The sequence below is a fragment of the Lontra canadensis genome, unplaced genomic scaffold, assembly GCF_010015895.1.
Source record: "Lontra canadensis isolate GAN:19392208 unplaced genomic scaffold, GSC_riverotter_1.0 scaffold208, whole genome shotgun sequence".
Classification (NCBI taxonomy): domain Eukaryota; kingdom Metazoa; phylum Chordata; class Mammalia; order Carnivora; family Mustelidae; genus Lontra; species Lontra canadensis.
In genome coordinates, this window is record NW_022631202.1 from 1215835 (window position 1) to 1229011 (window position 13177).

Below are 13177 nucleotides of genomic sequence, written 5' to 3' on the forward strand. Positions count from 1 at the left end.
GGGGTAATTTGGAATAAACCCCAGAGACTTTGGCTGAAAACGACAAGGTTTTTTGTTTTTGTTTTTTTTTTTCATTTTTTACCCTAAAAGTGGGAGAGGACCAGGAGGAGGGAAATGACAGTTTCACAAAGGGAGCTCAGAGGGCAAATAGGAGGGGTGCAGCCATGGTGCCCAGTCCTGAGGTCCACCCTTCTAGCCCAGCTCACTTCCCCTCCTCCTCAGCACACAGATTACAGTACCTCCGGATGAAAATATGGGATCTCCATGTGTGTCTGTGATAATGGTTTTAAAACACCCACAAGGGCTTAAGCTGATTAAAAGTTTTATGACCTTAACTAATAAAAGAAACACCTTCTGCCTCATCTGAATGGAAACCACTTCAAATTGTTTTGCACCAGCCTGCTCAGGGTAACTTCAGAGATGACATAAAATTTTTCGAACTCCCCTCATACCCTCATTCCCCTCCCATAAACATTGCAATACAGAATCTCCATTCCCTTCCCCAAATCTCAGTTTTCCCAGAAGAGAGGAGGCTGGGCATTTTGTGACCCAGTGTTGGAAACTATCCTTTAACACCACGCCCTAATTATATTCTCTTGTTTCTAATACAGTGACTCTTCTGTTCTTATCAAGTTGTTTTGGTTCATAACGACAACAAAAAATCGTTCAGCAGAATCTATTGAAAAAAGCCCATGAGAGCAGTTGGGACAAATGTCTTTGTTGTCACCCTTTCCACCCACTTGGCAGACCCTTGGGTATTTAATTGTATGTGCAATCAGATGTGTACCTAATTCCGAGTCCTCTGGTCACTGAAATTAGGGGTAAAATGTTGCACGTGCACATAGGGGCGCCAGGGTGGCTCAGTCGGTTAAGTGTCTGCCTTAGGCTCAGGTCGTGATCCTGGGGTCTTGGGCTTGAACCCCACATCGGGCTCTGCTCAAGGAGGAGCCTGCTTTCCTCTCTCTCTCTCTCTGCCTGCTGCTCTGCCTACTTGTGATCTCTCTCTCTTTCTCTCGATCAAATAAATAAATAAAATCTTTTTAAAAAAATGTTGCACCCGGGGCGCCTGGGTGGCTCAGTGGGTTGAGGCCTCTGCCTTCAGCTCAGGTCATGATCTCAGGGTCCTGGGATCGAGCCCCGCATCGGGCTCTCTGCTTAGCGGGGAGCCTGCTTCCTCCTCTCTTTCTCTCTCTCTGCCTGCCTCTCTGACTACTTGTAATCTCTACCAAATAAATAAATAAATAAAATCTTTAAAAAAAATGTTGCACCCACACACACAAAAAAGCTGAATTACAATGAACATATTTATCCTGTGGACCTGTTAACCTAAACAACTCTGTTTGAAAGGTTTTTTTTTTTTTAAGATTTTATTTAGTTATTTGACAGACAGAGATCACAAGTAGGCAGAGAGGCAGAGAGAGAGAGGAGGAAGCAGACTCCCTGCCGAGCAGAGAGCCCAATGCGGGGCTCGATCCCAGGACCCTGGGATCATGACCTGAGCCGAAGGCAGAGGCTTTAACCCACTGAGCCACCCAGGCGCCCCCTGTTTGAAAGTTTTAAGGATTAGGACTATTTGGTATTATTCAGAGTTCTAACGTTGCCTATTAGAACTTTCGCTATGTGATGCAAGAAGAATCAGCTTCTGCTTGAGCAATAGGCTGTTGTCACTATATCTCTCTGCTCTCATTCCCTGTATATAATTCAAGACATTGCTTTCTGATAGAAACCTGATTCTATTTAGGTGTTTGATATCAAAGTCATTAATTTTCTAAAAACATTCGGTATGATTTTATACCATGATACAACTACAGGGAAATTTTTCAGGATATTTAACATAGGATATATATGATGAGTTCAGAGTTAGAGTCTATGGCCAAAAAAAAGAAAAAAAAAACACACACACACAACTAGTTTCCCATATTAAAGATACAAGTTAAAGGATAGATCTTTATATCTGAAATTAAATGCTATGATAAATACCTGTAAAGAGAAAATATCCCTGACTTCCCTTTTGGGAAAACGGTACTATTTTATCTGATTTGGAGAAGACAAACAATTGGAACGTCAAGGCACTTAACGGAAACTTTGAACTATTGCTAGTAATGGGAAAAAAAAAAAAAGAAACACTAATACTTATAGGAGAGAAAAAAAATGCCTGGCAAATTCATTTTTTGTGTGCTTGAAGAACTTAATGCTTTTAAAAGCTGAAAAGGAAAGATTTTTGATAAAGAAAATTAGAGCATAACCTGCATGGTTTACTTAAGGTTTACAGTAAGCTACATAAGAGATGTGTGATGTCAAATGACAAGTCGTTTTGGTTAAAGAGTGTTTTGGTTTGAGTGAGGATCCTGGTGATGCTGCATGGTCTGTTTCTAAGTGCGCATTGGTACATTTTTAGCTACTCAGTTGCATTTCAGAGATAGCTCTCCCTTCTGTAATGAATGCTTGCTTGTTAAGGGTGTGAGCCCTGCGTTGAGAGCCTGTGTGTTAGCCTGAGAAGTAAAGAAATGTTAAGACTTGCTTCTGTCTTCCTTTGGGGAGTGCCTCCTCCCTCAAGGCCAGATCAGCTGTGATGGACAGGGGCTCTGCCTGTTTCTCCAAGTACCTCAGAGAAGTCATTGACCTTCCTGTGCCTGGGTTCCCTCCATGGTGAAATAGGGAGGGAGCCCTGACCAATGGACTCAAAGGTCCCTTCCAGAGTTTAAAACATTTAGTAGAATGCAGTTAAACAGGAAAGGATTATTCCGTTTCTATGGGGTTTTTTTTGGTAGCTATTGTTGGTTTGGATACATATCAAAATGAAACGTTACAGTTTGATGGTTATTATCTAAGATTCCATATAAATTTTAAAAATCAGAATGAACTGAGCTCACTGTGATATTAGTCCATATCAGAATTAGTGGATGGACTTAAAAGCAAATTTGTATAAATGCTACTTATTTACAGTACTTCAATTAGATTAGGAATTTAAATTCAGACTATAGGTCTGAGTCCAAGAAAGCTTACTATTGATTAAACAGTTAGTTTTACCCGGCAATCGGGCTACCTAAACTAATTCTGGGAAATTATAGATGTGAAACTCTCATTTATCATGGAGGCTGGGAAAATCCTATTCTGTGAGTAACCTGGAGCCTTCAGAACCATGACCACATTGGCTGCCTGCTATCAGGAAACATGAGCACAGCATGGGTGATTTTGTATGTGGCATCAGATCCAGAGTGGAATTAAAGGCTTCATGTCAACTGTTCATCTACCTGAAATTGTTTATTAAATAAAAAAAATCAAAAGTAACATGCAGCATTTATAACTTAGTTGGAAAAGACACCCTCAAATAATTCAGCTATTGACTCTTGTGATTTAAAAATATATAGATTCTTGGGGCGCTTGGGTGGTTCAGTGGGTTAAGCCGCTGCCTTTGGCTCGGGTCATGATCTCAGGGTCCTGGGATCGAGCCCTGCATCGGGCTCTCTGCTCAGCGGGGAGCCTGCTTCCTCCTCTCTCTCTGCCTGCCTCTCTGCATGCTTGTGATCTCTCTCTGTCAAATAAATAAATAAAATCTAAAAAAAAAAAAAAATATATATATATATATACATTCTTAATCTTTTTTATGCCCATTTGAAGTGAAGTGAAGGTCCTGATCAACATTGTTATCCTTCACAGATTCCATTACATAGAGAGATATTCAGAAATTCTCCAGGATTATAAATCCCCAAATGCTTCTGTACAGTATGATTATACTTGTCTTGTAACGCAGGAGGGAACCAGAAAGGACAGTAGGTGTCCACATGAGTGATCTCTGGCTGTGGTCAACACAGATCAAAGTCACATTCAAATAGTATACATTTGGTTCTTAAAAAATGACTGAAGGTGCAGTAACTGACCACATGCTGCAGCCCTGTGTCCCCAGGGACAAGATGGAGTTCTCAAAAAGCTTTCTTTTCATTTACTTATTTTCATCTCATTCTTACGGAGGAGTCTGGGTGTTTTCATTGCAGTACTATGAGATCTTGGGCACCCTTGTCTGTTGGTGTGTATAACCTTAGGCTAATATAACAAAGGTGAACAAGCCAAATGACAGCTCCCATTGGCAAAATGATTTTGAAGATTCCTTTTAATATGCTGTTGCCAGAAAGCAAAGTTGAATGTCCCCTGCCTGTATGGATTGTTAGACATCTAGAGATCTACAAGGAAATATACAGAAATGAAAATATTTGTGAAGGTGGGGGAATTACGAATTTTTTTCAATAATTCAATGTTATATTGTTTTTACAATATAACAATAAAATTCTAAATGCTTTTATCATCCAGAAAATATTAGTGTTATTAAAATATAAAGTTTAACAGTGAGGGTCCCAAAGCATAATGAGAAACAATTTCAGAACCTTCTCCCCTAAAAGCAAAGCAAAACAGTTTTGGAATAATCCTACCCCAGGGAATCGGAAGTTTTGAAATTTAGTATCAAGACACTGTAGCCTTGAGGTTAAGAGCACTGAGTATGGAATAAGGTACACGGGAGTTCAGTTCCAATCCCACTGAAGACTTTCAATGTCTCTGACCTCAATGTCTTTATCTTTGCAATGGTGTGAAGGTATACTTCATAAGGATATCGAGATAAGACTTTTTCCAGGCACAGGGCTCAATAAATGTTGGCTGCCACAGTTGTTATTTATCAAACTACTTTAGAAGTCCCAACTTCGGATAATTGGGGAAAAGAAACCATATGAAACCATTTACACCATTAACTTAGGTAAAATCTGCGATAAACCAATTTGAAGGTTAAAATTAGATACACTTGTCAAAATGACAGAAGGTAATACTGTTAGGTCCCCCAATAACGGGTCCGTGATCAAAGGAGCAAGACTGATACAAAGCGAAGGTCAAGCAAAGCTTTATTTTGCGCCAAGCATCAAGAATCAAACCGACTGGCCCGGGCGGTCTCGTACGAAGAGGGGACCCCTCCCTGCTTTACAGACTAACTTTTATAGAGCAAAGGCCATGTGGTTGAGCCTGGCCACACACAGGCGGCCAATGAGATTGTAACACACAGAGAAAGCTGCACAGTCATGCTAGGTCACACGCGGGTAGCCAATTAAATTACAATTCACCCCATAGTAGCTATTTGAACTAGTCTATCACCTTGGTCAGAATTGGTGCCCAAAAGGCGGGGCCCACACTCCTTGGTAACTAGCGAGACGGTATGCGCCCCCAATGATTGGATGTCTCCATCTGGCCTGACCCGCCCTTGTATTTGGGCTTTGTTACCTGGGATTGGTTTCCTGGACTTGCCTTTTTTTTTTTTTTTTAAGATTTTATTTATTTATTTGACACACAGAGATCACAGGTAGGCAGAGAGGCAGGCAGTGAGAGGAGGAAGCAGGCTCCCTGCTGAGCAGAGAGACCAATGCGGGGCTCGATCCCAGGACCCTGGGATCATGACCTGAGCCGAAGGCAGAGGCTTTAACCCACTGAGCCACCAGGCACCCCTCCCGGACTTGCTTTTAAGTAAGTTCCCTGAGGGGGGTAGGGGGTCAGGGTCAGTTTAAGTTTTACTGCATAAACAACAAAATCACTGTTTAACTGGATGAATGGCTCTGGCTAGATATGCCCTTACACTACAAAGGATCAAGTACAGATGGCTTATCTGGCAGTTGCAATCTATGCATTTTTAAGGTCAAATCTGTTGAGGTTTAAGTTCAATACAGTAATTTTTGCCCTTCTCAGGTGAGCGGTTTTGAGTTTTGACAAAGGGATGCAATCATGTAACCACACTGCAAACACGACATTTTCAACCGTCCCCCCTCCCCCAACCTCTGGCCACGTGCTTTCCTAGTCAATCCTTTCCTTCTGCCCCAGGCTCTGGCAACCACTGACTTCGTTTCGGTCCCTACAGTTTTGCCTTTTCCAAAATGTCCCATAAATGGAATCCATACATATTTGAGAAAACAATGCTGTGAAACTTTTTAAAACTCTTTTCAATAAACATTTGGAGACATAATTTTTCTATGGTGATTCAGGAGGCACAGGATGTTACTGGTCAATCGCAGGTGTATTTTGTTTAACCCAGGTGACATGCCTTGGCTCCTAGGAAGGCTGAACAGGTTTTCCTGATACCATGGAGTGTCCAAGCTCAACTTTTCTTTTGTGGCTAGCCCCATAGATCACATTCTCTTTCTTTCCTGGTTTTTTTTTTTTTTTTTTAAAGATTTTATTTATTTGACACAGAGAGAGAGAGTACGAGCAGGGGGAGAGGCAGTCAGAGGAAGAGAAGCAGGATCCCCACTAAGGAGGGAGCCTGATGCAGGGCTCCATCCCAGGACCAGATCATGACCTGAGCTGAAGGCAGATGCCCAATCGACTAAGCCACCGAGGAACCCCTTTCTTTCCATTTTAAACTGAAAAGCCTGATAAATAATGGATAACAGAAATGAATTTGGGATTGCTGAACTCAAGACCGAACTAAAAGACTGCACACAGCTATAGGTGAGAAGCAACAGGAAACATGGGGAAAGATTTTTTTTTTCCCCCAAGGCCTACCATGTTCTAATCAAATAAGGACTTTCTCAATTTTAAGTAAAGCTGGCAGGACTGGAAGAACATAAGAATGAAGACTCGGGGCGCCTGCGTGGCTCAGTGGGTTAAGCCGCTGCCTTTGGCTCAGGTCATGATCCCAGGGTCCTGGGATCGAGCCCCGCATCGGGCTCTCTGCACAGCAGGGAGCCTGCTTCCCTTCCTCTCTCTGCCTGCCTCTCTGCCTACTTGTGATCTCTGCCTGTCAAATAAATAAATAAAATCTTTAAAAAAAAAAAAAAAAGAATGAAGACTCAACTGGGGCGCCTGGGTGGCTCAGGGTAAAGCCTCTGCCTTCGGCTCAGGTCATGATCTCAGGGTCCTGGGATCCAGCCCCTAATGGGGCTCTCTGCTCAGTGGGGAGCTTGCCTCTCTGCCTACTTGTGATCTCTCTGTTAAACTTAAAAAAAAAAAAAAATCTTTAAGAATGAAGAGTCAACTGCCCTTAGCTATGAAGTAAGCAACTATGTCAAACAAAGTGACTCACTCTCTCATGCCAAGTGGTACATGTAACTCCTAGAGCTACTAGGGGGTTGCTGTGCACACTTACTGTGTGACCTGGAGCAGCTGGCACTGTGCCCCTCGCAGGACAGGCCTGGGCAGGGAACTCTGAGACTATGCCAATAGGTTTGGAGACTGTTTCCAACACTTGCTGGCTGTGACTTTTAAAAAATCACTGACCTCTTTTCTTGCCCATTTTCCCACACAGTTGGAGGCTTGATCCTTTGTGACAGGCGTTACTGATCATATTCCCAGTTTATTATGTCCTAGACTTTCTTAGGCTCTTCTTTGTCATAATGAAGTTATAAATATGGACAGAATGTCCAACTGAAATATCTTTTTTCCCTTATTGCTTCTAAAGTCTGAGTCCACGTGTCCTGGGTGGGGACAAGGAGGTCCTCCTTTCAGGTGGCTGTGAACGACAAGACAATTCCTCTCCGGGGAAAGTGACAGCCTTAGTCCTACCAGCGACCGGACTGGAAACTAAGGCACTAGAGGCGGCGCCGGTTCGCCTCGCCGCCACGCCCCCCGCCCCCTCCGAGGCAGGCGCGGAAGGAGGCCAAACAGCCCGAATTCACCCGGCGCCCAGTGCGCTCGCCACACCTCAAGCTCGTCCAGTAAGACACCGGCGTGGGTCCCCAAGCCCTGGACAACCGCTGGGTCGGTAAGGTCGGTGCGCGACAGCTCCCGGCGTGACGCAGCCCGGAGCTTGGTAGCCACCCGCCGCCGCCCGCCATGAACGGCTCCCTGCGGCCGCGCGCCAGCAGCTGGCGGCGGGCAGCCACCGTCGTGCTGGCGGCCGGCTGGGCGCGCGCGAGCCCTGCCGCCCCGTCGCTGCCCCCCGAGGGCTTCCGGCTGCTGCTGCTGCAGCGCTCCGGGAGACAAGGCTTCCTGCCCAGTGCGCACGTCTTTCCGGGAGGCCTGGAGAGCTCCGCAGACAGCTCGGCGGACTGGCTGCGCCTCTTCGCGCCGCATCACCGGCCGCCGCGCTTCGGCCTGGGGCCCGCACGGTCTCGGCCAGCCTCCTTCCCGGGGCTGCCGGACGCCCCCGCCGCCGCCGACGGGGACGCCGCGGCGCTGCCGGATGACGTCGCCTCCCGCATCTGCGCCATCCGCGAGACCTTCGAGGAGGCGGGCGTGTTGCTGCTGCGGCCCCGGGCCGCCTTGTCCGCCGCTCCCGAGTTGGGCCGGGCGCTCGCTCCGCCACCGGGCCTGGACGCTTGGCGCGACCGCGTCCGCCGCGACCCGCGCCACTTCCTGAGCCTGTGTGCGCACCTCGACTGCACGCCCGACATCTGGGCGCTGCACGACTGGGGCGGCTGGCTCACGCCGTTCACGCGCCCCGGCGGCCGCCGCTACGACACGGCCTTCTTCTTGTGCTGCCTGAGCGAGCCGCCGCCGGTCTACCCAGACTTGACCGAGGTGGTGAGCTGCCAGGTAGGGCGTGCTGGGCGGGAGTCGGGGACCCACCCGAACTTGAGAATGAGGGCCCCGGCCGGTAGCCAAGGCCCACCTGGAACCTCCCGATAAGCCCAGGATAGAGAGGCTGATGACAGGTGTTCTCCCAACTCTGATGGGGCTCCCGCTGGTGGACCTTATCTACCTAAGATCATGGCTTAGCCTGGCCTACCTTAAAGGTGCTCAGAGCCCTTATATTAGTCTTCTGCTGGGCAAAATCCCCTAACACGAAGGCTGTTTTATAACGAAGGATTGACTTATCTCATGTAATTTATTGAATACTAGAAGTGAGCAACAGTATGCGTGTAAGCATGTCTTTGGTTTACCTTCATGATCTCATGCCTGACTGGGAGTTTGCTCATTGCTCCTGCCCAGGGTTACCAGTAGTGAGTAGCTAGCTGGGGGGAAAGCTCAAAATTCAAAAGTAACGTTTCTACTGAATGCATATGGCTTTTGCAGCGTCCTAAGTTTTCGAAATTGTAAACTGAACCAAAGACCGGTCGATGTAGCTTCCTCAGAGCCATAGAGCCCACAGAGAGGGCATGGCACCCAGGAAGGCCAGCCCTCAGCCCTACAGGCCAAAGCCAGGACCTTGGTGAAGTGCTCTCTGCTTTCCCCAGCTTCACAGTCCAGGCCTCACGCTGCCTCTCCCATGGTTCCCCCAGGAGGGACCCGAGGAAGATCCCAGGAATGTGCAGTGCTGCTCATGTGCCAGGCTCCTTTCTGAGCACTTTACCTGCGTGAATTCATTTCATGCCCACAACAGTTAATTATGCCCTCAGAGAACATCCTTTATGTGGTTTCAGTCTTAAATTCATGGAGACTCATTTTATGGCCACCAATATGGGTCTGTCTTGGTGAATGTTCTCTGCACCTAAAAAGAAGAATGCTATGTTTGATGGAGTGTTTGTACAAATGTCAATTAGGTTAAATTTGTTGGTAGTGACTTTCAGTTCTTTGCCATTTCCTTGTTCTATCAGATATTGACAAGAATGCTGAAAAAAAATTTTTTTTTAAAGATTTTATTTATTTATTTGACAGAGAGAGATCACGAGTAGGCAGAGAGGCAGTCAGAGAGAGAGGAGGAAGCAGACTCCCTGCTGAGCAGAGAACCCGATGCGGGGCTCGATCCCAGGACCCTGAGATCATGACCTGAGCCGAAAGCAGAGGCTTAACCCACTGAGCCACTTAGGCGTCCCTGAAAAAAATTTTTTAAAGATATTTTTAAAATAGTCTCTACAGGGGCACCTGGGTGGCTCAGTGCGTTGAGCCGCTGCCTTCCGCTCAGGTCATGATCTCAGGGTCCTGGGATCGAGTCCCGAGTCGGGCTCTCTGCTCGGCAGGGAGCCTGCTTCCCTCTCTCTCTCTGCCTGCCTCTCCGTCTACTTGTGATCTCTCTCTGTCAAATAAATGAATAAAATCTTTTTAAAAAATGAATAAAATAAAATGCTCTCTACAGCCAACATGGCTTCAGGGCTTCATTTTCGTATTCAGAACCCCGAGATCAAGAGCCGCATGCTCTACTGCCTGAGTGAGCCAGGTGTCCCAGGAATGGTGAAATTTTTTTTTTTAAGATTTTATTTATTTATTTGAGAGAGAGAGAATGAGAGAGAGAGAGCATGAGAAGTGGGAGGGTCAGAGGGAGAAGCAGACTCCCTGCCGAGCAGGGAGCCCGATTCGGGACTTGATCCTGGGACTCCAGGATCATGACCTGAGCCGAAGGCAGTCGCTCAACCAACTGAGCCACCCAGGTGTCCCAAGAATGGTGAAATTTTTAATGAGTAATTATGGATTAGTCTTTTCTTCTTTTAGTTCTGTCAGGTTTTTTGTCATGTATTTTGAAGCTCCCTTGTAGGATGCTGCATAGACATTTAGGACTAGACATTTAGGACTGTTAAAGTTTGATGGATTAACCCTTTAATTATTTTGAAATGAGCTTCTTTATCCCTGGCAATATTCCTTATCCTGAGATCTGAAATTTCCTCTAATGCTAATATAGCCACTCTCCCTTTTATTTGATTAGCAAGAGCATAGTATCTTTTCCCAGCCTTTAATTTTAACTTGTCTGTATCTTTACTTTTGTTTTATTTTTTAGAAGATTTATTTATTCATTTCAGAGAGAAAGACCATGAGTGGGAGGGCTTCACCAACTGTACCACCCAGACACCCCTCTGTCTTTTTATTTATTTATTTATTTTTAAAGATTTTATTTATTTGACAGACAAAGACCACAAGTAGGCAAAGAGGCAGGCAGGGAGAGAGGAGGAAGCAGGCTCTCCGCTGAGCAGAGAGCCCGACGTGGGGCTTGATCCCAGGACCCTGGATCACGACCCGAGCTGAAGGCCAAGGCTTTAACCCACTGAGCCACCCAGGCGCCCCTGTCTTTGTATTTAACGTATGTTTCTTGTAGACAACATATGCTCTCGCCTTTTTTTTTTTTTTTTTTTTTAATCAATAGCACAAGTTCCACCTTTCAGTTGGGGTGTTTAGATCATTTATATATGTCTGTATATTTAAGTATTTATATTTAGTTCAAATCTATTATTTTGCTTTTAGTTTTTTATCTGCCCTATGTATTTTTTTTTTTTTTTACTTTATTTATTTGACAGATCACAAGCAGGTAGAGAGGCAGGCAGAGAGAGAGGGGGAAGCAGGCTCCCCGCTGAGCAGACCCTGGGACCCTGGGATCATGACTGGAGCCGAAGGCAGAGGCTTTAACTCACTGAGCCACCCAGGTGCCTCTCTGTCCTGTGTATTTTTCATTTCAGAAACTTTTCATTAACCAACCTCTTGGGGGCAGGGGGTCAACCCAGATATTGTTACCAAAATTTTCATGTTGTCTCAGAGGAATCTAGCAAGTCACATTAATGAATTAATTTTACAACTTCAATTAGATTTGCGTACTAACCTAACGATTTCGAATCTTTGATTGCCTCTGGAATAAACCTTAGGAGCCCCAACCTTTGTCTTCCACAGTGGTCATCTCCATCAGAGGCAACTGAGAGTTTCATATCAAAGGAAATTTGGTTTGCACCTCCACAATTCTATGAAATAAGAAGACTGGGAAATTTTGCCTCTCTCTCTGACTTGCACAAGTTTTGTTTGGATGGTGCGTCAGAAGGAATGGAAAGATGGCTGCCAATCACATTTTTAACTGCTGATGGAATGCTCGAGCTTTTACCAGGTAAGTCAGTGAAGTACCAGTGCTTTTTCACATTTAGTATTCACATTTAATGCACGGGGCTGTATGGCAGTATTGCCCAGCACGGAGACATGAATTACTGTCGTTTTACACAATACAGCAGTTTATTAAGTAAGGTCTAATTCTATAAAATATCCATAGTGTTTATTTTAACCAAAAGTTCTGAATATTTCGCTTTATACACACACATATACATTTATTTAAATGTTTACTAGATCTTGACGAAGTTCTTTCTCATATATTCTCATATTTTTACATTTTAATTTTGAATTATGAGAATAAAGTATGAAGTTGAAAACTTCTGTTTTCAAGTACATTCTATTAAGAACTTGAATTATGAGCAATTGTCAATTTATTTGAATTAGGGAGTTTGTTGGTGGTCGGTTGTTGGACAAGTGCCAGGTAGGGGTTTTATGGCAGTTTAGAGTGGGGTTTTGTGACCTGTCTCCCAGCTACTTGGCTCAGTTCTCAGAACAGTGATAATATTTGTTCCTCATCCTACAGTGGGATAGTTTAGTGGTCTTGATGTGTAAAGACAATTTCAATTATTTAACCTTAAAATTATTAGAACAGCCCACATTGAAACCCAACAATATATGGATATCAAGGCCAATATTGATATTGACTAGGATAAAGCAAGTCATGGGCCAGTCTAAAACTGATAGTTTGTGATGAAAAAATACCAATCATAAATACTTTTGTGCCCAAAGAAAATTCTTGGCTGGGGAATGGGACTGTGGGGAAGGAAAGAAATTTAGGTAAGCTCATAAAATTAGAGTTATTTAACACCTGTCTCAGTTCTAGACACGACAGATGAAAATAAATACCAGTGTATGTCACTAACGTATTGGAATGTTTTATAACATAACACTGCGGAATCAAAATATTATTTTTCAGGAGACGAACTGTACTTAGAAGATTCAGAATTTTTAGAAAATGTTATGTCCACTGGAAAAAAGACTGAAGAAATCATGAAGGAAGGCAAGATATTTCACCGACTCGTTTTACACAGCCGCCATATGTATAATCTCCACGTGACTATCCAGTCAAAGTATAAACATGTTTATCCTAAGACCTATGTAATAAGTAAGAGCCATTTGTAGAGCACTGCATATTTGTACTTGCTTGGTTGACTGCTTGAAGTTGTCCTATGGAAATAGGGAGGGTTGACTAGACCTGCTTGGAGCGCAAGGACCTGCCTGGAAGTTACAGTACAGTCTTCCACATTTCAACTGTATTACAGCACTTCCTTGCTTATTTCATTCTTCAAAACTTACAGTCTGGGTGCCTGGGTGGCTCAGTTGGTTAAACAACTACCTTCAGCTCAGGTCATGATCCCGGAGCCTCAGGATCAAGTCCCATATCGGGCTCCCAGCTCCAAGGGGAGTCTGCTGCTTCCTCTGACTTCCCCTCTCATGCTCTCTCTCACTGTCTCTCTCTCAAATAAAT

General features: G+C 44.7%; 1 protein-coding gene across 2 annotated transcripts; it reads left to right on the plus strand.

The window, feature by feature from the left end:
* Window positions 1–7702: 7702 nt before the first annotated feature.
* On the plus strand, window positions 7703–12832 carry NUDT19 (nudix hydrolase 19). Of its 2 annotated transcripts, XM_032848764.1 has the most exons (3): window positions 7704–8505; window positions 11503–11710; window positions 12626–12832. In XM_032848764.1, exons 1-3 carry the CDS (start codon window positions 7804–7806, stop codon window positions 12829–12831), a joined length of 1116 nt encoding a protein of 371 aa, XP_032704655.1. In that variant the 5' UTR covers window positions 7704–7803; the 3' UTR covers window position 12832. The 2 variants fall into 2 exon arrangements, with proteins under 2 accessions (XP_032704656.1, XP_032704655.1); XM_032848765.1 differs by lacking the exon at window positions 12626–12832 and having other exon boundaries at window positions 7703–8505; window positions 11478–11652.
* The last annotated feature ends 345 nt before the right edge of the window (window positions 12833–13177 follow it).

What these genes read in the sequence shown, in the direction of transcription:
- NUDT19 (XM_032848764.1), top strand. Translation starts at nt 7,804, where the DNA reads ATGAACGGCTCCCTGCGGCCGCGCGCCAGCAGCTGGCGGCGGGCAGCC. An exon ending in CCGAGGTGGTGAGCTGCCAG is followed by an intron (nt 8,506 to 11,502) that starts GTAGGGCGTGCT and finishes TGTCTTCCACAG; the next exon opens with TGGTCATCTCCATCAGAGGC. An exon ending in AATGCTCGAGCTTTTACCAG is followed by an intron (nt 11,711 to 12,625) that starts GTAAGTCAGTGA and finishes ATTATTTTTCAG; the next exon opens with GAGACGAACTGTACTTAGAA.